The 27355-nt window shown below is 50.8% G+C and overlaps 1 protein-coding gene across 1 annotated transcript in view; it reads left to right on the top strand.

Moving 5' to 3' along the window:
- The first annotated feature begins 10953 nt into the window (after positions 1-10953).
- SLC4A2 (solute carrier family 4 member 2) overlaps positions 10954-27355 on the top strand; it is a 53684-nt gene continuing 37282 nt past the window's right edge. The window contains 9 exon segments of the mRNA XM_040434099.1: positions 10954-10966; positions 11405-11570; positions 11680-11857; positions 11935-12013; positions 12016-12042; positions 13225-13409; positions 25054-25267; positions 25387-25602; positions 25845-25993. Coding sequence (XP_040290033.1) covers positions 10954-10966; positions 11405-11570; positions 11680-11857; positions 11935-12013; positions 12016-12042; positions 13225-13409; positions 25054-25267; positions 25387-25602; positions 25845-25993 — 1227 coding nt within the window.

The following is a 27355-nucleotide window of genomic DNA, read 5'->3' as shown; positions in this document are numbered from 1 at the left end:
TAGGATGGTAGACAGAGATGAGGAGGAGATGTAGGAGGTGCAGCACTGTGGAGAGCACTGGTAGGATGGTAGACAGAGATGAGGAGGAGATGTTGGAGGTGCAGCACTGTGGAGAGCACAGGTAGGATGGTAAACAGAGATGAGGAGGAGATGTAGGGGGGCAGCACTGTGGAGAGTACAGGTTAGGATGGTAGACAGAGATGAGGAGGAGATGTAGGGGGTGCAGCACTGTGGAGAGCACAGGTAGGATGGTAGACAGAGATGAGGAGATGTAGGAGGTGCAGCACTGTGGAGAGTACAGGTAGGATGGTTAGACAGAGATGAGGAGGAGATGTAGGGGGTGCAGCACTGTGGAGAGCACAGGTAGGATGGTAAACAGAGATGAGGAGGAGATGTAGGGGGTGCAGCACTGTGGAGAGCACAGGTAGGATGGTAGACAGAGATTAGGAGGATATGTAGGGGTGCAGCACTGTGGAGAGTACAAGTAGGATGGTAGACAGAGATGAGGAGATGTAGGGGTGCAGCACTGTGGAGAGTACAGGTAGGATGGTAGACAGAGATGAGGAGATGTAGGAGGTGCAGCACTGTGGAGAGCACAGGTAGGATGGTAGACAGAGATGAGGAGGAGATGTAGGGGGTGCAGCACTGTGGAGAGCACAGGTAGGATGGTAGACAGAGATGAGGTGGAGATGTAGGAGGTGCAGCACTGTGGAGAGTACAGGTAGGATGGTAGACAGATATGAGGAGGAGATGTAGGAGGTGCAGCACTGTGGAAAGTACAGGTAGGATGGTAGACAGAGATGAGGAGGAGATGTAGGAGTGCAGCACTGTGGAGAGCACAGGTAGGATGGTAGACAGAGATGAGGAGGAGATGTAGGGGGTGCAGCACTGTGGAGAGCACAGGTAGGATGGTAGACAGAGATGAGGAGGAGATGTAGGGGGTGCAGCACTGTGGAGAGTACAGGTAGGATGGTAGACAGAGATGAGGAGATGTAGGAGGTGCAGCACTGTGGAGAGTACAGGTAGGATGGTAGACAGAGATGAGGAGGAGATGTAGGGGGTGCAGCATTGTGGAGAGTACAGGTAGGATGGTAGACAGAGATGAGGAGGAGATGTAGGAGGTGCAGCACTGTGGAGAGTACAGGTAGGATGGTAGACAGAGATGAGGAGGAGATGTAGGGGGTGCAGCACTGTGGAGAGCACAGGTAGGATGGTAGACAGAAATGAGAGGAGATGTAGGGGTGCAGCACTGTGGAGAGTACAGGTAGGATGGTAGACAGAGATGAGGAGGAGATGTAGGGGGTGCAGCACTGTGGAGAGCACAGGTAGGATGGTAGACAGAGATAAGGAGGAGATGTAGGGGTGCAGCACTGTGGAGAGTACAGGTAGGATGGTAGACAGAGATGAGGAGGAGATGTAGGGGGTGCAGCACTGTGGAGAGTACAGGTAGGATGGTAGACAGAGATGAGGAGGAGATGTAGGGGTGCAGCACTGTGGAGAGCACAGGTAGGATGGTAGACAGTGATGAGGAGGAGATGTAGGGGGTGCAGCACTGTGGAGAGTACAGGTAGGATGGTAGACAGAGATGAGGAGGAGATGTAGGAGGTGCAGCACTGTGGAGAGCACAGGTAGGATGGTAGACAGAGATGAGGAGGAGATGTAGGAGGTGCAGCACTGTGGAGAGCACAGGTAGGATGGTAGACAGAGATGAGGAGGAGATGTAGGGGGTGCAAGCAGCACTGTGGAGGGTACAAGTAGGATGGTAGACAGAGATGAGGAGGAGATGTAGGAGGTGCAGCACTGTGGAGAGTACAGGTAGGATGGTAGACAGAGATGAGGAGGAGATGTAGGGGGTGCAGCACTGTGGAGAGCACAGGTAGGATGGTAGACAGAGATGAGGAGGAGATGTAGAGGTGCAGCACTGTGGAGAGTACAGGTAGGATGGTAGACAGAGATGAGGAGGAGATGTAGGAGGTGCAGCACTGTGGAGAGTACAGGTAGGATGGTAGACAGAGATGAGGAGGAGATGTAGGAGGTGCAGCACTGTGGAGAGTACAGGTAGGATGGTAGACAGAGGATGAGGAGGAGATGTAGGGGGTGCAGGACTGTGTAGAGTACAGGTAGGATGGTAGACAGAGATGAGGAGGAGATGTAGGAGGTGCAGCACTGTGGAGAGTACAGGTAGGATGGTAGACAGAGATGAGGAGGAGATGTAGGGGGTGCAGCACTGTGGAGAGCACAGGTAGGATGGTAGACAGAGATGAGGAGGAGATGTAGGAGGTGCAGCACTGTGGAGAGCACAGGTAGGATGGTAGACAGAGATGAGGAGGAGATGTAGGGGTGCAGCACTGTAGAGAGCACAGGTAGGATGGTAGACAGAGATGAGGAGGAGATGTAGGAGGTGCAGCACTGTGGAGAGTACAGGTAGGATGGTAGACAGGGATGAGGAGGAGATGTAGGGGGTGCAGCACTGTGGAGAGTACAGGTAGGATGGTAGACAGAGATGAGGAGGAGATGTAGGAGGTGCAGCACTGTGGAGAGCACGGATAGGATGGTAGACAGAGATGAGGAGGAGATGTAGGAGGTGCAGCACTGTGGAGAGTACAGGTAGGATGGTAGACAGAGATGAGGAGGAGATGTAGGGGGTGCAGCACTGTGGAGAGCACAGGTAGGATGGTAGACAGAGATGAGGAGGAGATGTAGGGGGTGCAGCACTGTGGAGAGTACAGGTAGGATGGTAGACAGATGAGGAGGAGATGTAGGAGGTGCAGCACTGTGGAGAGCACAGGTAGGATGGTAGACAGAGATGAGGAGGAGATGTAGGGGGTGCAGCACTGTGGAGAGCACAGGTAGGATGGTAGACAGAGATGAGGAGGAGATGTAGGGGGTGCAGCACTGTGGAGAGTACAGGTAGGATGGTAGACAGAGATGAGGAGGAGATGTAGGAGGTGCAGCACTGTGGAGAGTACAGGTAGGATGGTAGACAGAGATGAGGAGGAGATGGTAGGAGGTGCAGCACTGTGGAGAGCACAGGTAGGATGGTAGACAGAGATGAGGAGGAGATGTAGGGGGTGCAGCACTGTGGAGAGTACAGGTAGGATGGTAGACAGAGGTGAGGAGGTGATGTAGGAGGTGCAGTACTGTGGAGAGTACAGGTAGGATGGTAGACAGAGATGAGGAGGAGATGTAGGAGGTGCAGCACTGTGGAGAGTACAGGTAGGATGGTAAACAGAGATGAGGAGGAGATGTAGGAGGTGCAGCACTGTGGAGAGTACAGGTAGGATGGTAGACAGAGATGAGGAGGAGATGTAGGGGGTGCAGCACTGTGGAGAGTACAGGTAGGATGGTAGACAGAGATGAGGAGGAGATGTAGGGGGTGCAGCACTGTGGAGAGTACAGGTAGGATGGTAGACAGAGATGAGGAGGAGATGTAGGGGTGCAGCACTGTGGAGAGCACAGGTAGGATGGTAGACAGAGATGAGGAGGAGATGTAGGGGGTGCAGCACTGTGGAGAGTACAGGTAGGATGGTAGTCAGAGATGAGGAGGAGATGTAGGAGGTGCAGCACTGTGGAGAGTACAGGTAGGATGGTAGACAGAGATGAGGAGGAGATGTAGGAGGTGCAGCACTGTGGAGAGTACAGGTAGGATGGTAGACAGAGATGAGGAGGAGATGTAGGAGGTGCAGCACTGTGGAGAGTACAGGTAGGATGGTAGACAGAGATAAGGAGGAGATGTAGGGGGTGCAGCACTGTGGAGAGTACAGGTAGGATGGTAGCCAGAGATGAGGAGGAGATGTAGGGGGTGCAGCACTGTGGAGAGTACAGGTAGGATGGTAGACAGAGATAAGGAGGAGATGTAGGGGGTGCAGCACTGTGGAGAGCACAGGTAGGATGGTAGACAGAGATGAGGAGGAGATGTAGGGGGTGCAGCACTGTGGAGAGCACAGGTAGGATGGTAGACAGAGATGAGGAGGAGATGTAGGGGTGCAGCACTGTGGAGAGTACAGGTAGGATGGTAGACAGAGATGAGGAGGAGATGTAGGAGGTGCATGCACTGTGGAGAGTACAGGTAGGATGGTAGACAGAGATGAGGAGGAGATGTAGGAGGTGCAGCACTGTGGAGAGTACAGGTAGGATGGTAGACAGAGATGAGGAGGAGATGTAGGGGGTGCAGCACTGTGGAGAGTACAGGTAGGATGGTAGACAGAGATGAGGAGGAGATGAAGGAGGTGCAGCACTGTGGAGAGTATAGGTAGGATGGTAGACAGAGATGAGGAGGAGATGTAGGAGGTGCAGCACTGTGGAGAGAACGGGTAGGATGGTAGACAGAGATGAGGAGGAGATGTAGGAGGTGCAGCACTGTGGAGAGCACAGGTAGGATGGTAGACAGAGATGAGGAGGAGATGTAGGGGGTGCAGCACTGTGGAGAGTACAGGTAGGATGGTAGACAGAGATGAGGAGGAGATGCAGGATGGCAGCACTGTGGAGAGCACAGGTAGGATGGTAGACAGAGATGAGGAGGAGATGTAGGGGGTGCAGCACTGTGGAGAGTACAGGTAGGATGGTAGACAGAGATGAGGAGGAGATGTAGGAGGTGCAGCACTGTGGAGAGTACAGGTAGGATGGTAGACAGAGATGAGGAGGAGATGTAGGAGGTGCAGCACTGTGGAGAGTAAAGGTAGGATGGTAGACAGAGATGAGGAGGAGATGTAGGGGGTCCAGCACTGTGGAGAGCACAGGTAGGATGGTAGACAGAGATGAGGAGGAGATGTAGGGGTGCAGCACTGTGGAGAGTACAGGTAGGATGGTAGACAGAGATTGAGGAGGAGATGTAGGAGGTGCAGCACTGTGGAGAGCACAGGTAGGATGGTAGACAGAGATGAGGAGGAGATGTAGGAGTGCAGCACTGTGGGAGCACAGGTAGGATGGTAGACAGAGATGAGGAGGAGATGTAGGAGGTGCAGCACTGTGGAGAGTACAGGTAGGATGGGTAGACAGGGGATGAGGAGGAGATGTAGGGGTGCAGCACTGTGGAGAGTACAGGTAGGATGGTAGACAGAGATGAGAGGAGATGTAGGGGGTCCAGCACTGTGGAGAGCACAGGTAGGATGGTAGACAGAGATGAGGAGGAGATGTAGGGGTGCAGCACTGTGGAGAGTACAGGTAGGATGGTAGACAGAGATGAGGAGGAGATGTAGGAGCTGCAGCACTGTGGAGAGCACAGGTAGGATGGTAGACAGAGATGAGGAGGAGATGTAGGAGTGCAGCACTGTGGAGAGTACAGGTAGGATGGTAGACAGAGATGAGGAGGAGATGTAGGGGGTGCAGCACTGTGGAGAGCACAGGTAGGATGGTAGACAGAGATGAGGAGGAGATGTAGGAGGTGCAGCACTGTGGAGAGTACAGGTAGGATGGTAGACAGAGATGAGGAGGAGATGTAGGGGGGTGCAGCACTGTGGAGAGTACAGGCAGGATGGTAGACAGAGATGAGGAGGAGATGTAGGAGGTGCAGCACTGTGGAGAGTACAGGTAGGATGGTAGACAGAGATGAGGAGGAGATGTAGGAGGTGCAGCACTGTGGAGAGTACAGGTAGGATGGTAGACAGAGATGAGGTGGAGATGTAGGGGGTGCAGCACTGTGGAGAGTACAGGTAGGATGGTAGACAGAGATGAGGAGGAGATGTAGGGGGTGCAGCACTGTGGAGAGTACAGGTAGGATGGTAGACAGAGATGAGGAGGAGATGTAGGGGGTGCAGCACTGTGGAGAGTACAGGTAGGATGGTAGACAGAGATGAGGAGGAGATGTAGGGGGTGCAGCACTGTGGAGAGTACAGGTAGGATGGTAGACAGAGATGAGGAGGAGATGTAGGGGTGCAGCACTGTGGAGAGTACAGGTAGGATGGTAGACAGAGATGAGGAGGAGATGTAGGAGGTGCAGCACTGTGGAGAGTACAGGTAGGATGTAGACAGAGTTGAGGAGGAGATGTAGGGGGTGCAGCACTGTGGAGAGTACAGGTAGGATGGTAGACAGAGATGAGGAGGAGATGTAGGGGGTGCAGCACTGTGGAGAGTACAGGTAGGATGGTAGACAGAGATGAGGAGGAGATGTAGGGGGTTGCAGCACTGTGGAGAGTACAGGTAGGATGGTAGACAGAGATGAGGAGGAGATGTAGGAGGTGCAGCACTGTGGAGAGTACAGGTAGGATGGTAGACAGAGATAAGGAGGAGAGTAGGGGTGCAGCACTGTGGAGAGTACAGGTAGGATGGTAGACAGAGATGAGGAGGAGATGTAGGGGGTGCAGCACTGTGGAGAGTACAGGTAGGATGGTAGACAGAGATGAGGAGGAGATGTAGGAGGTGCAGCACTGTGGAGAGTACAGGTAGGATGGTAGACAGAGATGAGGGAGGAGATGTAGGAGGTGCAGCACTGTGGAGAGTACAGGTAGGATGGTAAACAGAGATGAGGAGGAGATGTAGGGGTGCAGCACTGTGGAGAGTACAGGTAGGATGGTAGACAGAGATGAGGAGGAGATGTAGGGGGTGCAGCACTGTGGAGAGTACAGGTAGGATGGTAGACAGAGATGAGGAGGAGATGTAGGGGGTGCAGCACTGTGGAGAGTACAGGTAGGATGGTAGACAGAGATGAGGAGGAGATGTAGGGGGTGCAGCACTGTGGAGAGTACAGGTAGGATGGTAGACAGAGATGAGGAGGAGATGTAGGAGGTGCAGCACTGTGGAGAGTACAGGTAGGATGGTAGACAGAGATAAGGAGGAGATGTAGGGGTGCAGCACTGTGGAGAGTACAGGTAGGATGGTAGACAGAGATGAGGAGGAGATGTAGGGGGTGCAGCACTGTGGAGAGTACAGGTAGGATGGTAGACAGAGATGAGGAGGAGATGTAGGAGGTGCAGCACTGTGGAGAGCACAGGTAGGATGGTAGACAGAGATGAGGGAGGAGATGTAGGGGGTGCAGCACTGTGGAGAGTACAGGTAGGATGGTAAACAGAGATGAGGAGGAGATGTAGGGGTGCAGCACTGTGGAGAGCACAGGTAGGATGGTAGACAGAGATGAGGAGGAGATGTAGGAGGTGCAGCACTGTGGAGAGTACAGGTAGGATGGTAGACAGAGATGAGGAGGAGATGTAGGAGGTGCAGCACTGTGGAGAGTACAGGTAGGATGGTAGACAGAGATAAGGAGGAGATGTAGGAGGTGCAGCACTGTGGAGAGCACAGGTAGGATGGTAGACAGAGATGAGGAGGAGATGTAGGGGGTGCAGCACTGTGGAGAGTACAGGTAGGATGGTAGACAGAGATGAGGAGGAGATGTAGGGGGTCCAGCACTGTGGAGAGTACAGGTAGGATGGTAGACAGAGATGAGGAGGAGATGTAGGAGGTGCAGCACTGTGGAGAGTACAGGTAGGATGGTAGACAGGGATGAGGAGGAGATGTAGGGGGTGCAGCACTGTGGAGAGTACAGGTAGGATGGCAGACAGAGATGAGGAGGAGATGTAGGGGATGCAGCACTGTGGAGAACACAGGTAGGATGGTAGACAGAGATGAGGAGGAGATGTAGGGGTGCAGCACTGTGGAGAGTACAGGTAGGATGGTAGACAGAGATGAGGAGGAGATGTAGGGGTGCAGCACTGTGGAGAGCACAGGTAGGATGGTAGACAGAGATGAGGAGGAGATGTAGGGGGAGCAGCACTGTGGAGAGTACAGGTAGGATGGTAGACAGAGATGAGGAGGAGATGTAGGGGGTGCAGCACTGTGGAGAGTACAGGTAGGGATGGCAGACAGAGATGAGGAGGAGATGTAGGAGGTGCAGCACTGTGGAGAGTACAGGTAGGATGGTAGACAGAGATGAGGAGGAGATGTAGGGGGGTGCAGCACTGTGGAGAGCATAGGTAGGATGGTAGACAGAGATGAGGAGGAGATGTAGGGGGTGCAGCACTGTGGAGAGTACAGGTAGGATGGTAGACAGAGATGAGGAGGAGATGTAGGAGGTGCAGCACTGTGGAGAGCACAGGTAGGATGGTAGACAGAGATGAGAGGAGATGTAGGGTGGTACAGCACTGTGGAGAGTACAGGTAGGATGGTTGACAGAGATGAGGAGGAGATGTAGGGGTGCAGCACTGTGGAGAGTACAGGTAGGATGGTAGACAGAGATGGGGAGGAGATGTAGGAGGTGCAGCACTGTGGAGAGCAGGGGTAGAATGGTAGACAGAGATGAGGAGGAGATGTAGGAGGTGCAGCACTGTGGAGAGTACAGGTAGGATGGTAGACAGAGGTGAGGAGGAGATGTAGGAGTGCAGCACTGTGGAGAGTACAGGTAGGATGGTAGACAGAGATGAGGAGAGATGTAGGGGGTGCAGCACTGTGGAGAGTACAGGTAGGATGGTAGACAGAGATGAGGAGGAGATGTAGGAGGTGCAGCACTGTGGAGAGTACAGGTAGGATGGTAGACAGAGATGAGGAGGAGATGTAGGAGGTGCAGCACTGTGGAGAGCACAGGTAGGATGGTAGACAGAGATGAGGAGGAGATGTAGGAGGTGCAGCACTGTGGAGAGCACAGGTAGGATGGTAGACAGGGATGAGGAGGAGATGTAGGGGGTGCAGCACTGTGGAGAGTACAGGTAGGATGGTAGACAGAGATGAGGAGGAGATGTAGGGGGGTGCAGCACTGTGGAGAGTACAGGTAGGATGGTAGACAGAGATGAGGAGGAGATGTAGGAGGTGCAGCACTGTGGAGAGCACAGGTAGGATGGTAGACAGGGATGAGGAGGAGATGTAGGGGGTGCAGCACTGTGGAGAGTACAGGTAGGATGGTAGACAGAGATGAGGAGGAGATGTAGGAGGTGCAGCACTGTGGAGAGCACAGATAGGATGGTAGACAGAGATGAGGAGGAGATGTAGGAGGTGCAGCACTGTGGAGAGTACAGGTAGGATGGTAGACAGAGATGAGGAGGAGATGTAGGAGTGCAGCACTGTGGAGAGCACAGGTAGGATGGTAGACAGAGATGAGGAGGAGATATAGGAGGTGCAGCACTGTGGAGAGTACAGGTAGGATGGTAGACAGAGATGAGGAGGAGATGTAGGAGTGCAGCACTGTGGAGAGCACAGGTAGGATGGTAGACAGAGATGAGGAGGAGATGTAGGGGGTGCAGCACTGTGGAGAGTACAGGTAGGATGGTAGACAGAGATGAGGAGGAGATGTAGGGGGTGCAGCACTGTGGAGAGTACAGGTAGGATGGTAGACAGAGATGAGGAGGAGATGTAGGGGGTGCAGTACTGTGGAGAGTACAGGTAGGATGGTAAACAGAGATGAGGAGATGTAGGAGGTGCAGCACTGTGGAGAGTACAGGTAGGATGGTAGACAGAGATGAGGAGGAGATGTAGGGGTGCAGCACTGTGGAGAGTACAGGTAGGATGGTAGACAGAGATGAGGAGATGTAGGAGGTGCAGCACTGTGGAGAGTACAGGTAGGATGGTAGACAGAGATGAGGAGGAGATGTAGGGGTGCAGCACTGTGGAGAGTACAGGTAGATGGTAGACAGAGATGAGGAGGAGATGTAGGGGTGCAGCACTGTGGAGAGTACAGGTAGGATGGTAGACAGAGATGAGGAGGAGATGTAGGGGGTGCAGCACTGTGGAGAGTACAGGTAGGATGGTAGACAGAGATGAGGAGGAGATGTAGGGGTGCAGCACTGTGGAGAGTACAGGTAGGATGGTAGACAGAGATGAGGAGGAGATGTAGGGGGTGCAGCACTGTGGAGAGTACAGGTAGGATGGTAGACAGAGATGAGGAGGAGATGTAGGGGGTGCAGCACTGTGGAGAGTACAGGTAGGATGGTAGACAGAGATGAGGAGGAGATGTAGGGGGTGCAGCACTGTGGAGAGTACAGGTAGGATGGTAGACAGAGATGAGGAGGAGATGTAGACGTGCAGCACTGTGGAGAGTACAGGTAGGATGGTAGACAGAGATGAGGAGGAGATGTAGGGTGCAGCACTGTGGAGAGCACAGGTAGGATGGTAGACAGAGATGAGGAGGAGATGTAGGAGGTGCAGCACTGTGGAGAGCACAGGTAGGATGGTAGACAGAGATGAGGAGGAGATGTAGGGGGTGCAGCACTGTGGAGAGCACAGGTAGGATGGTAGACAGAGATGAGGAGGAGATGTAGGGGGTGCAGCACTGTGGAGAGTACAGGTAGGATGGTAGACAGAGATGAGGAGGAGATGTAGGGGGTGCAGCACTGTGGAGAGTACAGGTAGGATGGTAGACAGAGATGAGGAGGAGATGTAGGGGGTACAGCACTGTGGAGAGTACAGGTAGGATGGTAGACAGAGATGAGGAGGAGATGTAGGGGGTGCAGCACTGTGGAGAGTACAGGTAGGATGGTAGACAGAGATGAGGAGGAGATGTAGGGGGTGCAGCACTGTGGAGAGTACAGGTAGGATGGTAGACAGAGATGAGGAGGAGATGTAGGGGGTGCAGCACTGTGGAGAGTACAGGTAGGATGGTAGACAGAGATGAGGAGGAGATGTAGGGGGTGCAGCACTGTGGAGAGTACAGGTAGGATGGTAGACAGAGATGAGGAGGAGATGTAGGAGGTGCAGCACTGTGGAGAGTACAGGTAGGATGGTAGACAGAGATGAGGAGGAGATGTAGGAGGTGCAGCACTGTGGAGAGTACAGGTAGGATGGTAGACAGAGATGAGGAGGAGATGTAGGAGGTGCAGCACTGTGGAGAGCACTGGTAGGATGGTAGACAGAGATGAGGAGGAGATGTAGGAGGTGCAGCACTGTGGAGAGTACAGGTAGGATGGTAGACAGAGATGAGGAGGAGATGTAGGAGGTGCAGCACTGTGGAGAGTACAGGTAGGATGGTAGACAGAGATGAGGAGGAGATGTAGGAGTGCAGCACTGTGGAGAGCACAGGTAGGATGGTAGACAGAGATGACAAGGAGATGTAGGGGGGTTCTGCACTGTGAAGAGCTTTTTGGGTGAGGACAAGCAGTAAATTGGATTCTATACTGTATGGGCAATCAGTTCAATGACTGGCCCATGGTTAGGGTTAGGGTTATCGGAGGCATCGAAGTAGCGGTTAGATAGGTGACTCTGGCTGCGTTGAGATTAGATTAGCGAGGGGAGAGTCTGGTGAGGGGGAGGACAATTAATAGTGAGTTACAATAGTCGAGGAGGAAATGTATCAGGGCGATAATGAGAGTTTTTGTTGTTTCCATAGTGAAAAAGGGGCAGATACTAGAGATGTTTTTGAGGTGTAGGCAACATGAGCGGGCGAGAGGCTGAATACAGGGGCTGAAGGAGAGATCAGTGTCAAACTTCACACCGATACATAGTCATTAATGGACATATTCCAAGGGTATGATGTCACCATATTCTTAAGGTTGTGATGGAAGCATCTCCCTCCCTCCAGGTGCTGTTCTTCTAGATTTGGACCAGAGAACACTGCCCGGAATTGCTCATCAAGTTGTGGAAAAGTTGATCATCAGTGACCAGATAAAGGCAGAGGACAGAGCCAATGTGCTGAGAGCTTTACTCTTAAAGCACAGGTTTGTATCTGTACATGCATGTATTGTATGAAGAGCAGGTGAAACTTTGTTTGTTCACACACTTCTACATCTGAACCTATAAAATGATGCACATTCATTGCATGTTTAGCCATCCAAGCGATGAGAAGGACTCATTCTCAAGGAACATTTCCGCTGCCAGCCTTGGCTCTCTGCTTGGACATCACAGCACTAACCATATTTCTCAGAACAGCGAACCCAACTTGACTGACCCCCTAATGGGTGGAGACCCCACAGACCATGAGACCAAAATCAACATAGATCGTGAGGTGAGATGATGTTGAGGTATGAGGCACACATTTATGGTGGTTGACTATGAATCCATTCTTCTCTGTGTATTATCCAGCGTGAATCTCTTCCCTCGTTACCCTCAATCCAACGCTCAAAGTCTAAACATGAACTGAAACTCCTTGAGAAGATTCCTGAGATGCGGAGGCCAGCGTGGTGCTTGTTGGTGAGTGTGGTGGCTCCTCTTTTTGTAACTTATGTTGGTGAGTGTGTGTTCTTATCTTCATTGGAATCCCCAGGCCATGCCGGGAGGTAATGTTTCAATGTACCAATGTATGAGAATGTCACATGACTTGTCAGTACTTCAAGACAGGCCGCAAGATGCTTAGATTAGAAACACATTGCTGATTTCCACATGTGTCTACAGGTGTTGTGAAGTATTGCAGATTAGTCTCATTCACCTCAATAGAGCCAAGCTGCAATACCAGTCTCAACCCATGGTCGAGTGTGGCACTGTTTCTGGGAGAAAGCCGCTAGATTTTTCTAACCATGGACAATCCATTTCAACTTCCATGAAGGAACACTGAAAGTTTCAATATGTTCTTTGTATGTAGATCTGCAGCGTTATGTAACATAGACATGGACTCGGCCCTGGCTCCTTGCCTACACTTCATACTTTCCATTTTATGATCACTTGACAGCTCTGAGGTCACGTTGCATCTTAGACCGTTAGGTTTAAGCTGCCCATTTACTATGGAAGATGCCTCACCCCAATCCCAGCCTATTATTAGATATGCTCCATTTTCAACATATATCCGATGCAGATTTGGTCGCAAATTGGATTTGCGGTTGTATCCGTGACTTTTCCCTGCTCACGCCAGGTCTAAAAACGGGGGTGTGGTGTGGGGGGCGATGAAGGGTGCGTGCTGGTCAGCCCTCCTCATTTCTAATTTTCTACACCTGTTTTAGGCGTAGAAAATGATCTAAATCTATGCCAGCAAGGGAGCTGGTGTAGATGTAGGCCGGAGGTTGAATTGCAGAAGTTATGCAGAGACCAGCACCTCTACATAACTTAGGTGCATCATGCGCCAACGCAAGGGATATTAAGACCGGTGTCTAAAAGGCCAATAGTACTTACTGGAGATATCTACATGGAAGAACCGACACTAGTTGAGGGGTGGTAGGGTTCTAGAAGAAGAGATCTATAGATGGTCAACCTGTCCACTCTCTGGGAACATCTGGTGAGTTGTCTGCCAGATGAGGTCATTACTTCTGAGGATGTTTCCCCAGTGCTCTGCGTGTGATGTCATGGGGTTTCTTATGATTGTAGTGTGTACTGGGAACATGTCAGCTTTGTCGTTAGTTGATCATTGTCCGTCCATTGATCTTGGTTCTCATGTGTCCTCAGGCTGTGTGGAATTCCTTGACCAACCGACCATGGCATTTGTGAGGCTCCAGGAGGCGGTGGAACTGGACTCAGTCCTGGAAGTCCCCATACCTGTCCGATTTATATTTGTCCTGCTAGGTCCCAGCACATCGAATATGGACTATCACGAGATTGGAAGGTCCATATCTACCCTCATGTCAGACAAGGTGACTCTTGTAGACCTCATGTTACTATGTTTATTGATATAGTCCTATCTGTGCTGCTCTATAGCGTCCTCCTCATAATGGGACACCGCTTAGAAGGAAAATGACCAAACAGAAAAGACTCATTAACAAAAGAGAGACTCAACCACAGGAGCTGACAGTCTAAATGATCTATTCTACATACACAGACATGTTTTCACACATACAGACAGACATTGTAAATATACATAGAAGTACACACGCATGTTCTTATGCACCTATACCCAAGAATGATTCCTCTAACATATTAGACACTTCACTCACATAGAATAAGATGAAATTGAAATAGGAAAACAAAATGACTCGTGTGCTTCTATGGGAGAGTGTTGTGGACGTGCACTGTGACAGGTGCAGTGATTATTAGACAGGGAGGAGGAGAAGGTAAGCTGCTCACATCGCCTATTCACTTCTCTGGGAGAGTGTTGTAGACAAGCTCTGTGACAGGTGCAGTGATTATTAGACAGGGAGGAGGAGAAGGTAAGCTGCTCACATCGCCTATTGACTTCTATGGGAGAGTGTTGTGGACGTGCTCTGTGACAGGTGCAGTGGTTATTAGACAGGGAGGAGGAGAAGGTAAGCTGCTCACATCACCTATTGACTTCTCTGGGAGAGTGTTGTGGACGTGCTCTGTGACAGGTGCAGTGGTTATTAGACAGGGAGGAGGAGAAGGTAAGCTGCTCACATCGACTATTCACTTCTCTGGGAGAGTGTTGTGGACGTGCACTGTGACAGGTGCAGTGGTTATTAGACAGGGAGGAGGAGAAGGTAAGCTGCTCACATCGCCTATTCACTTCTCTGGGAGAGTGTTGTGGACATGCTCTGTGACAGGTGCAGTGATTATTAGACAGGGAGGAGGAGAAGGTAAGCTGCTCACATCACCTATTGACTTCTCTGGGAGAGTGTTGTGGACGTGCACTGTGACAGGTGCAGTGGTTATTAGACAGGGAGGAGGAGAAGGTAAGCTGCTCACATCGTCTATTCACTTCTCTGGGAGAGTGTTGTGGACGTGCTCTGTGACAGGTGCAGTGGTTATTAGACAGGGAGGAGGAGAAGGTAAGCTGCTCACATCGTCTATTCACCTTCTCTGGGAGAGTGTTGTGGACGTGCACTGTGACAGGTGCAGTGGTTATTAGACAGGGAGGAGGAGAAGGTAAGCTGCTCACATCGACTATTCACTTCTCTGGGAGAGTGTTGTGGACGTGCTCTGTGACAGGTGCAGTGGTTATTAGACAGGGAGGAGGAGAAGGTAAGCTGCTCACATCGTCTATTCACTTCTCTGGGAGAGTGTTGTGGACGTGCACTGTGACAGGTGCAGTGGTTATTAGACAGGGAGGAGGAGAAGGTAAGCTGCTCAAATCGGCCTATTCACTTCTCTGGGAGAGTGTTGTGGACGTGCACTGTGACAGGTGCAGTGGTTATTAGACAGGGAGGAGGAGAAGGTAAGCTGCTCACATCGACTATTGACTTCTCTGGGAGAGTGTTGTGGACGTGCTCTGTGACAGGTGCAGTGGTTATTAGACAGGGAGGAGAGAAGGTAAGCTGCTCACATCGACCTATTGACTTCTCTGGGAGAGTGTTTGTGACGTGCTCTGTGACAGGTGCAGTGGTTATTAGACAGGGAGGAGGAGAAGGTAAGCTGCTCACATCGACTATTGACTTCTCTGGGAGAGTGTTGTGGACGTGCTCTGTGACAGGTGCAGTGGTTATTAGACAGGGAGGAAGAGAAGGTAAGCTGCTCACATCGACTATTGACTTCTCTGGGAGAGTGTTTGTGGACGTGCTCTGTGACAGGTGCAGTGGTTATTAGACAGGGAGGAGGAGAAGGTAAGCTGCTCACATCGCCTATTCACTTCTCTGGGAGAGTGTTGTGGACGTGCCTGTGACAGGTGCAGTGGTTATTAGACAGGGAGGAAGAGAGGTAAGCTGCTCACATCGCCTATTCACTTCTCTGGGAGAGTGTTGTGGACGTGCACTGTGACAGGTGCAGTGGTTATTAGACAGGGAGGAGGAGAAAGTAAGCTGCTCACATCGCCTATTCACTTCTCTGGGAGAGTGTTGTGGACGTGCACTGTGACAGGTGGCAGTGGTTATTAGACAGGGAGGAGGAGAAGGTAAGCTGCTCACATCGCCTATTCACTTCTATGGGAGAGTGTTGTGGACGTGCACTGTGACAGGTGCAGTGGTTATTAGACAGGGAGGAGGAGAAGTAAGCTGCTCACATCGCCTATTCACTTCTCTGGGAGAGTGTTGTGGACGTGCACTGTGACAGGTGCAGTGGTTATTAGACAGGGAGGAGGAGAAAGTAAGCTGCTCACATCGCCTATTCACTTCTCTGGGAGAGTGTTGTGGACGTGCTCTGTGACAGGTGCAGTGGTTATTAGACAGGGAGGAGGAGAAGGTAAGCTGCTCACATCGCCTATTCACTTCTCTGGGAGAGTGTTGTGGACGTGCACTGTGACAGGTGCAGTGGTTATTAGACAGGGAGGAGGAGAAGGTAAGCTGCTCACATCGCCTATTGACTTCTCTGGGAGAGGTGTTGTGGACGTGCACTGTGACAGGTGCAGTGGTTATTAGACAGGGAGGAGGAGAAGGTAAGCTGCTCACATCGCCTATTGACTTCTATGGGAGAGTGTTGTGGACGTGCACTGTGACAGGTGCAGTGATTATTAGACAGGGAGGAAGAGAAGGTAAGCTGCTCACATCGCCTATTGACTTCTATGGGAGAGTGTTGTGGACGTGCACTGTGACAGGTGCAGTGGTTATTAGACAGGGAGGAGGAGAAGGTAAGCTGCTCCACATCGCCTATTGACTTCTCTGGGAGAGTGTTGTGGACGTGCTCTGTGACAGGTGCAGTGGTTATTAGACAGGGAGGAGGAGAAGGTAAGCTGCTCACATCGCCTATTGACTTCTCTGGGAGAGTGGTTGTGGACGTGCACTGTGACAGGTGCAGTGGTTATTAGACAGGGAGGAGGAGGAAGTAAGCTGCTCACATCGCCTATTCACTTCTCTGGGAGAGGTGTTGTGGACGTGCACTGTGACAGGTGCAGTGGTTATTAGACAGGGAGGAGGAGAAGGTAAGCTGCTCACATTCGCCTATTCACTCTCTGGGAGAGTGTTGTGGACGTGCACTGTGACAGGTGCAGTGGTTATTAGACAGGGAGGAGGAGAAGGTAAGCTGCTCACATCGCCTATTGACTTCTCTGGGAGAGTGTTGTGGACGTGCTCTGTGACAGGTGCAGTGGTTATTAGACAGGGAGGAGGAGAAGGTAAGCTGCTCACAATCGCCTATTGACTTCTCTGGGAGAGTGTTGTGGACGTGCACTGTGACAGGTGCAGTGATTATTAGACAGGGAGGAAGGAGAAGGTAAGCTGCTCACATCGCCTATTGACTTCTCTGGGAGAGTGTTGTGGACGTGCACTGTGACAGGTGCAGTGATTATTAGACAGGGAGGAGAGAAGGTAAGCTGCTCACATCGCCTATTCACTTCTCTGGGAGAGTGTTGTGGACGTGCACTGTGACAGGTGAAGTGGTTATTAGACAGGGAGGAGGAGAAGGTAAGCTGCTCACATCGCCTATTCACTTCTATGGGAGAGTGTTGTAGACGTGCTCTGTGACAGGTGCAGTGGTTATTAGACAGGGAGGAGGAGAAGGTAAGCTGCTCACATCGCCTATTCACTTCTCTGGGAGAGTGTTGTGGACGTGCTCTGTGACAGGTGCAGTGGTTATTAGACAGGGAGGAGGAGAAGGTAAGCTGCATCACATCGCCTATTGACTTCTTCTGGGAGAGTGTTGTGGACGTGCACTGTGACAGGTGCAGTGGTTATTAGACAGGGAGGAGGAGAAGGTAAGCTGCTCACATCGAGTATTGACTTCTCTGGGAGAGTGTTGTGGACGTGCCTGTGACAGGTGCAGTGGTTATTAGACAGGGAGGAGGAGAAGGTAAGCTGCTCACATCGCCTATTGACTTCTCTGGGAGAGTGTTGTGGACGTGCTCTGTGACAGGTGCAGTGGTTATTAGACAGGGAGGAGGAGAAGGTAAGCTGCTCACATCCTATTGACTTCTCTGGGAGAGTGTTGTGGACGTGCTGTGACAGGTGCAGTGGTTATTAGACAGGGAGGAGAGAAGGTAAGCTGCTCACATCGCCTATTCACTTCTCTGGGAGAGTGTTGTGGACGTGCTCTGTGACAGGTGCAGTGGTTATTAGACAGGGAGGAGGAGAAGGTAAGCTGCTCACATCGCCTATTCACTTCTCTGGAGAGTGTTGTGGACGTGCTCTGTGACAGGTGCAGTGGTTATTAGACAGGGAGGAGGAGAAGGTAAGCTGCTCACATCGCCTATTCACTTCTATGGGAGAGTGTTGTGGACGTGCACTGTGACAGGTGCAGTGTTATTAGACAGGGAGGAGGAGAGAAGGTAAGCTGCTCACATCGCCTATTGACTTCTATGGGAGAGTGTTGTGGACGTGCACTGTGACAGGTGCAGTGGTTATTAGACAGGGAGGAGGAGAAGGTAAGCTGCTCACATCGCTATTCGACTTCTCTGGGAGAGTGTTGTGGACGTGCCTCTGTGACAGGTGCAGTGGTTATTAGACAGGGAGGAGGAGAAGGTAAGCTGCTCACATCGCCTATTTCACTTCTCTGGGAGAGTGTTGTGGACGTGCACTGTGACAGGTGCAGTGGTTATTAGACAGGGAGGAGGAGAAGGTAAGCTGCTCACATCGCCTATTGACTTCTATGGGAGAGTGTTGTGGACGTGCACTGTGACAGGTGCAGTGGTTATTAGACAGGGAGGAGAGAAGGTAAGCTGCTCACATCGACTATTGACTTCTATGGGAGAGTGTTGTGGACGTGCACTGTGACAGGTGCAGTGGTTATTAGACAGGGAGAGGAGGAGAAGGTAAAGCTGCTCACATCGCCTATTGACTTCTATGGGAGAGTGTTGTGGACGTGCTCTGTGACAGGTGCAGTGAGTTATTAGACAGGGAGGAGGAGAAGGTAAGCTGCTCACATCGCCTATTCACTTCTCTGGGAGAGTGTTGTGGACGTGCACTGTGACAGGTGCAGTGGTTATTAGACAGGGGGAGGAGGAGGTAAGCTGCTCACATCGACTATTGACTTCTATGGGAGAGTGTTGTGGACGTGCACTGTGACAGGTGCAGTGATTATTAGACAGGGAGGAAGAGAAGGTAAGCTGCTCACATCGCCTATTGACTTCTCTGGGAGAGTGTTGTGGACGTGCACTGTGACAGGTGCAGTGGTTATTAGACAGGGAGGAGGAGAAGGTAAGCTGCTCACATCGTCTATTCACTTCTCTGGGAGAGTGTTGTGGACGTGCACTGTGACAGGTGCAGTGGTTATTAGACAGGGAGGAGGAGAAGGTAAGCTGCTCACATCGACTATTGACTTCTCTGGGAGAGTGTTGTGGACGTGCCCTGTGACAGGTGCAGTGGTTATTAGACAGGGAGGAGGAGAAGTAAGCTGCTCACATCGCCTATTGACTTCTCTGGGAGAGTGTTGTAGACGTGCTCTGTGACAGGTGCAGTGGTTATTAGACAGGGAGGAGGAGAAGGTAAGCTGCTCACATCGCCTATTCACTTCTCTGGGAGAGTGTTGTGGACGTGCTCTGTGACAGGTGCAGTGGTTATTAGACAGGGAGGAAGAGAAGGTAAGCTGCTCACATCGCCTATTGACTTCTCTGGGAGAGTGTTGTGGACGTGCACTGTGACAGGTGCAGTGGTTATTAGACAGGGAGGAGGAGAAGGTAAGCTGCTCACATCGTATTCACTTCTCTGGGAGAGTGTTGTGGACGTGCACTGTGACAGGTGCAGTGGTTATTAGACAGGGAGGAGGAGAAGGTAAGCTGCTCACATCGACTATTGACTTCTCTGGGAGAGTGTTGTGGACGTGCCTGTGACAGGTGCAGTGGTTATTAGACAGGGAGGAGGAGAAAGTAAGCTGCTCACATCGCCTATTGACTTCTCTGGGAGAGTGTTGTGACGTGCTCTGTGACAGGTGCAGTGGTTATTAGACAGGGAGGAGGAGAAGGTAAGCTGCTCACATCCCCTATTTCACTTCTCTGGGAGAGTGTTGTGGACGTGCTCTGTGACAGGTGCAGTGGTTATTAGACAGGGAGGAAGAGAAGTAAGCCTGCTCACATCGGACCTATGACTTCTCTGGGAGAGTGTTGTGGACGTGCTCTGTGACAGGTGCAGTGGTTATTAGACAGGGAGGAGGAGAAAGGTAAGCTGCTCACATCGACCTATTGACTTCTCTGGGAGAGTGTTGTGGACGTGCTCTGTGACAGGTGCAGTGGTTATTAGACAGGGAGGAGGAGAAGGTAAGCTGCTCACATCCTATTCACTTCTCTGGGAGAGTGTTGTGGACGTGCACTGTGACAGGTGCAGTGGTTATTAGACAGGGAGGAGGAGAAAGTATGCTGCTCACATCACCTATTCACTTCTCTGGGAGAGTGTGGTGGACGTGCTCTGTGACAGGTGCAGTGATTATTAGACAGGAGAGGAGAAAGTAAGCTGCTCACATCGCCTATTCACTTCTATGGGAGAGTGTTGTGGACGTGCACTGTGACAGGTGCAGTGGTTATTAGACAGGGAGGAGGAGAAGGTAAGCTGCTCACATCGCCTATTCACTTCTCTGGGAGAGTGTTGTGGACGTGCACTGTGACAGGTGCAGTGGTTATTAGACAGGGAGGAGGAGAAGGTAAGCTGCTCACATCGCCTATTGACTTCTCTGGGAGAGTGTTGTGGACGTGCACTGTGACAGGTGCAGTGATTATTAGACAGGGAGGAGGAGAAGGTAAGCTGCTCACATCGACTATTGACTTCTATGGGAGAGTGTTGTGGACGTGCACTGTGACAGGTGCAGTGATTATTAGACAGGGAGGAAGAGAAGGTAAGCTGCTCACATCGCCTATTGACTTCTATGGGAGAGTGTTGTGGACGTGCTCTGTGACAGGTGCAGTGATTATTAGACAGGGAGGAGGAGAAGGTAAGCTGCTCACATCGCCTATTCACTTCTCTGGGAGAGTGTTGTGGACGTGCACTGTGACAGGTGCAGTGGTTATTAGACAGGGAGGAGGAGGAGGTAAGCTGCTCACATCGACTATTGACTTCTATGGGAGAGTGTTGTGGACGTGCACTGTGACAGGTGCAGTGATTATTAGACAGGGAGGAAGAAAGGTAAGCTGCTCACATCGCCTATTGACTTCTATGGGAGAGTGTTGTGGACGTGCACTGTGACAGGTGCAGTGGTTATTAGACAGGGAGGAGGAGAGGTAAGCTGCTCACATCGCCTATTCACTTCTATGGGAGAGTGTTGTGGACGTGCTTGTGACAGGTGCAGTGGTTATTAGACAGGGAGGAGGAGGAGGTAAGCTGCTCACATCGCCTATTCACTTCTATGGGAGAGTGTTGTGGACGTGCTCTGTGACAGGTGCAGTGGTTATTAGACAGGGAGGAGGAGAAGGTAAGCTGCTCACATCGCCTATTGACTTCTATGGGAGAGTGTTGTGGACGTGCACTGTGACAGGTGCAGTGGTTATTAGACAGGGAGGAAGAGAAGGTAAGCTGCTCACATCGCCTATTGACTTCTCTGGGAGAGTGTTGTGGACGTGCACTGTGACAGGTGCAGTGGTATTAGACAGGGAGGAGGAGGAGGTAAGCTGCTCACATCGCCTATTCACTTCTATGGGAGAGTGTTGTGGACGTGCTTTGTGACAGGTGCAGTGATTATTAGACAGGGAGGAGGAGAAGGTAAGCTGCTCACATCGCCTATTCACTTCTATGGGAGAGTGTGTGGACGTGCTCTGTGACAGGTGCAGTGGTTATTAGACAGGGAGGAGGAGGAGGTAAGCTGCTCACATCGCCTATTCACTTCTCTGGGAGAGTGTTGTGGACGTGCACTGTGACAGGTGGCAGTGGTTATTAGACAGGGAGGAGGAGGAGGTAAGCTGCTCACATCGCCTATTCACTTCTATGGAGAGTGTTGTGGACGTGCTTTGTGACAGGTGCAGTGGTTATTAGACAGGGAGGAGGAGAAGGTAAGCTGCTCACATCGCCTATTCACTTCTATGGGAGAGTGTTGTGGACGTGCTCTGTGACAGGTGCAGTGGTTATTAGACAGGGAGGAGGACGAAGGTAAGCTGCTCACATCGACTATTGACTTCTATGGGAGAGTGTTGTGGACGTGCACTGTGACAGGTGCAGTGGTTATTAGACAGGGAGGAAGAGAAGGTAAGCTGCTCACATCGCCTATTGACTTCTCTGGGAGAGTGTTGTGGACGTGCACTGTGACAGGTGCAGTGGTTATTAGACAGGGAGGAGGAGGAGGTAAGCTGCTCACATCGCCTATTCACTTCTATGGGAGAGTGTTGTGACGTGCTTTGTGACAGGTGCAGTGATTATTAGACAGGGAGGAGGAGAAGGTAAGCTGCTCACATCGCCTATTCACTTCTATGGAGAGTGTTGTGGACGTGCTCTGTGACAGGTGCAGTGGTTATTAGACAGGGAGGAGGAGAAGGTAAGCTGCTCACATCGACTATTGACTTCTATGGGAGAGTGTTGTGGACGTGCTCTGTGACAGGTGCAGTGATTATTAGACAGGGAGGAGGAGAAGGTAAGCTGCTCACATCGCCTATTCACTTCTCTGGGAGAGTGTTGTGGACGTGCACTGTGACAGGTGCAGTGGTTATTAGACAGGAGGAGGAGAAGGTAAGCTGCTCACATCGACTATTGACTTCTATGGGAGAGTGTTGTGGACGTGCACTGTGACAGGTGCAGTGGTTATTAGACAGGGAGGAGGAGGAGGTTAAGCTGCTCACATCGCCTATTCACTTCTATGGGAGAGTGTTGTGGACGTGCTCTGTGACAGGTGCAGTGATTATTAGACAGGGAGGAGGAGAAGGTAAGCTGCTCACATCGACTATTGACTTCTATGGGAGAGTGTTGTGGACGTGCTCTGTGACAGGTGCAGTGGTTATTAGACAGGGAGGAGGAGAAGGTAAGCTGCTCACACGTCTATTGACTTCTCTGGGAGAGTGTTGTGGACGTGCACTGTGACAGGTGCAGTGGTTATTAGACAGGAGGAGGAGAAGGTAAGCTGCTCACATCGTCTATTCACTTCTCTGGGAGAGTGTTGTGGACGTGCTCTGTGACAGGTGCAGTGGTTATTAGACAGGGAGGAGGAGAAGGTAAGCTGCTCACACGCCTATTCACTTCTATGGGAGAGTGTTGTGGACGTCCACTGTGACAGGTGCAGTGGTTATTAGACAGGGAGGAGGAGAAGGTAAGCTGCTCACATCGCCTATTCACTTCTATGGGAGAGTGTTGTGGACGTGCACTGTGACAGGTGCAGTGGTTATTAGACAGGGAGGAGGAGAAGGTAGCTGCTCACATCGCCTATTCACTTCCTGGGAGAGTGTTGTGGACGTGCACTGTGACAGGTGCAGTGGTTATTAGACAGGGAGGAGGAGAAGGTAAGCTGCTCACATGCCTATTGACTTCTCTGGGAGAGTGTTGTAGACGTGCTCTGTGACAGGTGCAGTGGTTATTAGACAGGGAGGAGGAGAAGGTAAGCTGCTCACATCGCCTATTGACTTCTCTGGGAGAGTGTTGTGGACGTGCACTGTGACAGGTGCAGTGGTTATTAGACAGGGAGGAGGAGGAGGTAAGCTGCTCACATCGACTATTGACTTCTATGGGAGAGTGTTGTGGACGTGCACTGTGACAGGTGCAGTGGTTATTAGACAGGGAGGAGGAGAGGTAAGCTGCTCACTCGCCTATTGACTTCTCTGGGAGAGTGTTGTGGACGTGCTCTGTGACAGGTGCAGTGGTTATTAGACAGGGAGGAGGAGAAGGTAAGCTGCTCACATCGCCTATTCACTTCTCTGGGAGAGTGTTGTGGACGTGCTCTGTGACAGGTGCAGTGTTATTAGACAGGGAGGAGGAGAAGGTAAGCTGCTCACATAGCCTATTGACTTCTCTGGGAGAGTGTTGTGGACGTGCTCTGTACAGGTGCAGTGATTATTAGACAGGGAGGAGGAGAAGGTAAGCTGCTCACATCGCCTATTCACTTCTATGGGAGAGTGTTGTGGACGTGCTCTGTGACAGTGCAGTGATTATTAGACAGGGAGGAGGAGAAGGTAAGCTGCTCACATCGTCTATTGCACTTCTCTGGAGAGTGTTTGTGGACGTGCACTGTGACGAGGTGCAGTGGTTATTAGACAGGGAGGAGGAGAAGGTAAGCTGCTCACATCACCTATTCACTTCTCTGGGAGAGTGTTGTGGACGTGCTCTGTGACAGGTGCAGTGGTTATTTAGACAGGGAGGAGGAGAAGGTAAGCTGCTCACATCGCCTATTGACTTCTCTGGGAGAGTGTTTGTGGACGTGCACTGTGACAGGTGCAGTGGTTATTAGACAGGGAGGAAGAGAAGGTAAGCTGCTCACATCGCCTATTCACTTCTCTGGGAGAGTGTTGTGGACGTGCTCTGTGACAGGTGCAGTGGTTATTAGACAGGAGAGAGGAGAAGGTAAGCTGCTCACATCGACTATTGACTTCTTGGGAGAGTGTTGTGGACGTGCACTGTGACAGGTGCATGGTTATTAGACAGGGAGGAGGAGAGGTAAGCTGCTCACATCGCCTATTGACTTCTCTGGAGAGTGTTGTGGACGTGCACTGTGACAGGTGCAGTGGTTATTAGACAGGGAGGAGGGAGAAGGTAAGCTGCTCACAATCGCCTATTCACTTCTATGGGAGAGTGTTGTGGACGTGCTCTGTGACAGGTGCAGTGAGTTATTAGACAGGGAGGAGGAGAAGGTAAGCTGCTCACATCGCCTATTGACTTCTCTGGGAGAGTGTAGTGAGCATGCTTTTGTGACCTGGGAAGAAGGGGAAGAAGTTAGCTGCCCCCATAATCTCTTGACATTTATGGGAAGTGTTGTGAGCACATATTGTGATTTGTGCAGTCATAGTACAGGGAGGGGGAGAAGGTGGGCTGTGACTATCCCCTATTTACTTCTCTGGAGTCTTGTCAGTATGCTCTGTGAACTGAGCAGAGGTCACTGTGAAGGGTGGCAAGGAGGTGATCTGAGACCATCACCTATTTACTTCTACAAGAGAATATAGTGGACACACCCTGTAACCTGTACAGGCAGGGGAAGGAGGTGAACCGTTGCTATCCCCTATTCATGACGGTGTTGCCTCTCATTGCATCCTCACCCTCGTATGATAATGAAATGACTGATGATAATGTAATGATTGCTGAGAAGTGATCCTACTCTCCTGACCCTCCTCCTCCATACACAAGCATGCTCAGTTTGGCCAAGTTCTCGATGGGGAGAGAGGAAAAGCCACTGCTAGAATCCTTTCCTGGATAAGCACTAGAGTGTGAAGTGGAGGATCTGACAGAAACTTCTCGACTGATTTTCAGTTTCTATTTTTCTTTCCCTTTCACATATTTTTTCCTTAGTGTTTTCTTCCCGGAGTCTCAGCTCCTCTTTGGTGCCTTATTTTCAAGCCCAGATCTTGCTCATCCAACCTCCTTGTGATCCTTCTGGCCCCTTTTTGATCCTCCCTGTATGTCTCCTCCTCAGTCGTTCCATGAGGCTGCCTACCTTGCTGATGACCGCCAGGATCTTCTGAATGCCATTAATGAATTTCTAGACTGTAGCATTGTGCTGCCTCCTTCTGAAGTGATGGGAGAAGAACTCCTGCATTCTGTAGCCTTGTTTCAACGTGAAATGCTAAGACGACGCCAAGGCCAGGAGAAGAAGGTCTTGGAAGAGGTCCCTATGCCACAAGACAAAGGTTGATGGCAGATTGTGTCCTCACTGTCTTCTCTTTTGCTCTGTCTACACAACTCCAGTCACCGCTCCCGTATCCATCACTCACTCATTGGTATCTGTTCATGCCTTTCTCCATTGTAGATCTTCTCACAAAAGAAGCCGTGTCAGTTGGTGGTGGAGATGATCCTCTGCACAGGACAGGTAGACCATTTGGAGGTCTTGTGCGAGATATCCAGCGGCGTTATCCGAAATATGCAAGTGATTTCCGCGATGCACTGAATGCACAATGCATGGCCGCTGTAATTTTCATCTATTTTGCAGCCCTGTCACCTGCGATAACCTTTGGGGGCCTTCTGGGTGAGCGTTCCTCATCTACATTACCTTTATTTTATGTTTTATTTCTTGTAATAAACCTGAACTTACCAACAATCAGCATCTTCTGTGTAAATCTAAGCCTTTCCTATCTAGATGACCCCCCTTCCCACAGTTTTCACGCATCAGTCCCTGGTAGGTCCCAGGCCACAGGGTCATCCTCCTCCTCCTCACATCATTCATGTTCTTGTAAATGTCATTCTCACATGTTCCTGTTCCCTCCCCAGGTGAGAAGACGGGTGGTCTGATTGGGGTGTCAGAACTTATCATTGGGACCTGTTTGCAGGGTGTGATATTCTGTCTTCTGGGGGCACAGCCACTACTGATTGTTGGATTTTCAGGACCACTGTTGGTGTTTGAAGAAGCCTTTTATTCGGTGAGGTTTTGGATGAGGGTATTTTGGGAGACGGGTTGAAATACATGAAGAAGCCTGAAAAGCTGTTATGGAACAATGAGGGCGAACATTATGTTGTCCATGTATAGTATCCATAGAAAAACATTCACCCCCTTCTGTGTCATCATGTAACAACATATGTGATGATCATAAAAAAGACAAAAGTCCAAGGGAAACAAAGATCTGCAGATGCAAGGACCATCCACGTGACACACATGGACATCACAGGTTTTCCCCGTTGTCAGGTTGCACGAGGGTAACGTGAGCAACTATATTCCAGTCCAAATTCTCAGTTGAATTGGGGATTTCTGATCTGTGTGGCTTGGTCTTACAGGAAGGTAAAGCTGCTCATATGTTCCTCATATGGTCTGCAGATTGTTTTGCAGAATTGGTGGCCCTTTTTGGCCTTATGAGATTAGAGATCCATTCGGAGCAGATACCAAACAGAATGCAGAATCTATGGCCATCTAGCATGAGCCTTTGTTAAGTTTTACAGACCCAGAAATGAGAGTTGCTTAGTATTCATCCCTATCTAAAAGGAGTAGGTGCACTTGTGTAGAGCAAACACATACCAGCTAGCTGGATAGTAGGTGCACTTGTGTAGAGCAAACACATACCAGCTAGCTGGATAGTAGGTGCACTTGTGTAGAGCAAAACACATACCAGCTAGCTGGATAGTAGGTGCACTTGTGTAGAGCAAACACATACCAGCTAGCTGGATAGTAGGTGCACTTGTGTAGAGCAAACACATACCAGCTAGCTGGATAGTAGGTGCACTTGTGTAGAGCAAACACATACCAGCTAGCTGGATAGTAGGTGCACTTGTGTAGAGCAAAACACATACCAGCTAGCTGGATAGTAGGTGCACTTGTGTAGAGCAAAACACATACCAGCTAGCTGGATAGTAGGTGCACTTGTGTAGAGCAAACACATACCAGCTAGCTGGATAGTAGGTGCACTTGTGTAGAGCAAACACATACCAGCTAGCTGGATAGTAGGTGCACTTGTGTAGAGCAAACACATACCAGCTAGCTGGATAGTAGGTGCACTTGTGTAGAGCAAACACATACCAGCTAGCTGGATAGTAGGTGCACTTGTGTAGAGCAAACACATACCAGCTAGCTGGATAGTAGGTGCACTTGTGTAGAGCAAACACATACCAGCTAGCTGGATAGTAGGTGCACTTGTGTAGAGCAAACACATACCAGCTAGCTGGATAGTAGGTGCACTTGTGTAGAGCAAAACACATACCAGCTAGCTGGATAGTAGGTGCACTTGTGTAGAGCAAACACATACCAGCTAGCTGGATAGTAGGTGCACTTGTGTAGAGCAAACACATACCAG

Source organism: Bufo bufo, chromosome 5 (assembly GCF_905171765.1).
Source record: "Bufo bufo chromosome 5, aBufBuf1.1, whole genome shotgun sequence".
In the NCBI taxonomy this organism is placed as follows: Eukaryota; Metazoa; Chordata; class Amphibia; order Anura; family Bufonidae; genus Bufo; species Bufo bufo.
Note: the sequence above shows the minus strand (reverse complement) of the source record. Positions and strands in the feature narration are given on the sequence as shown.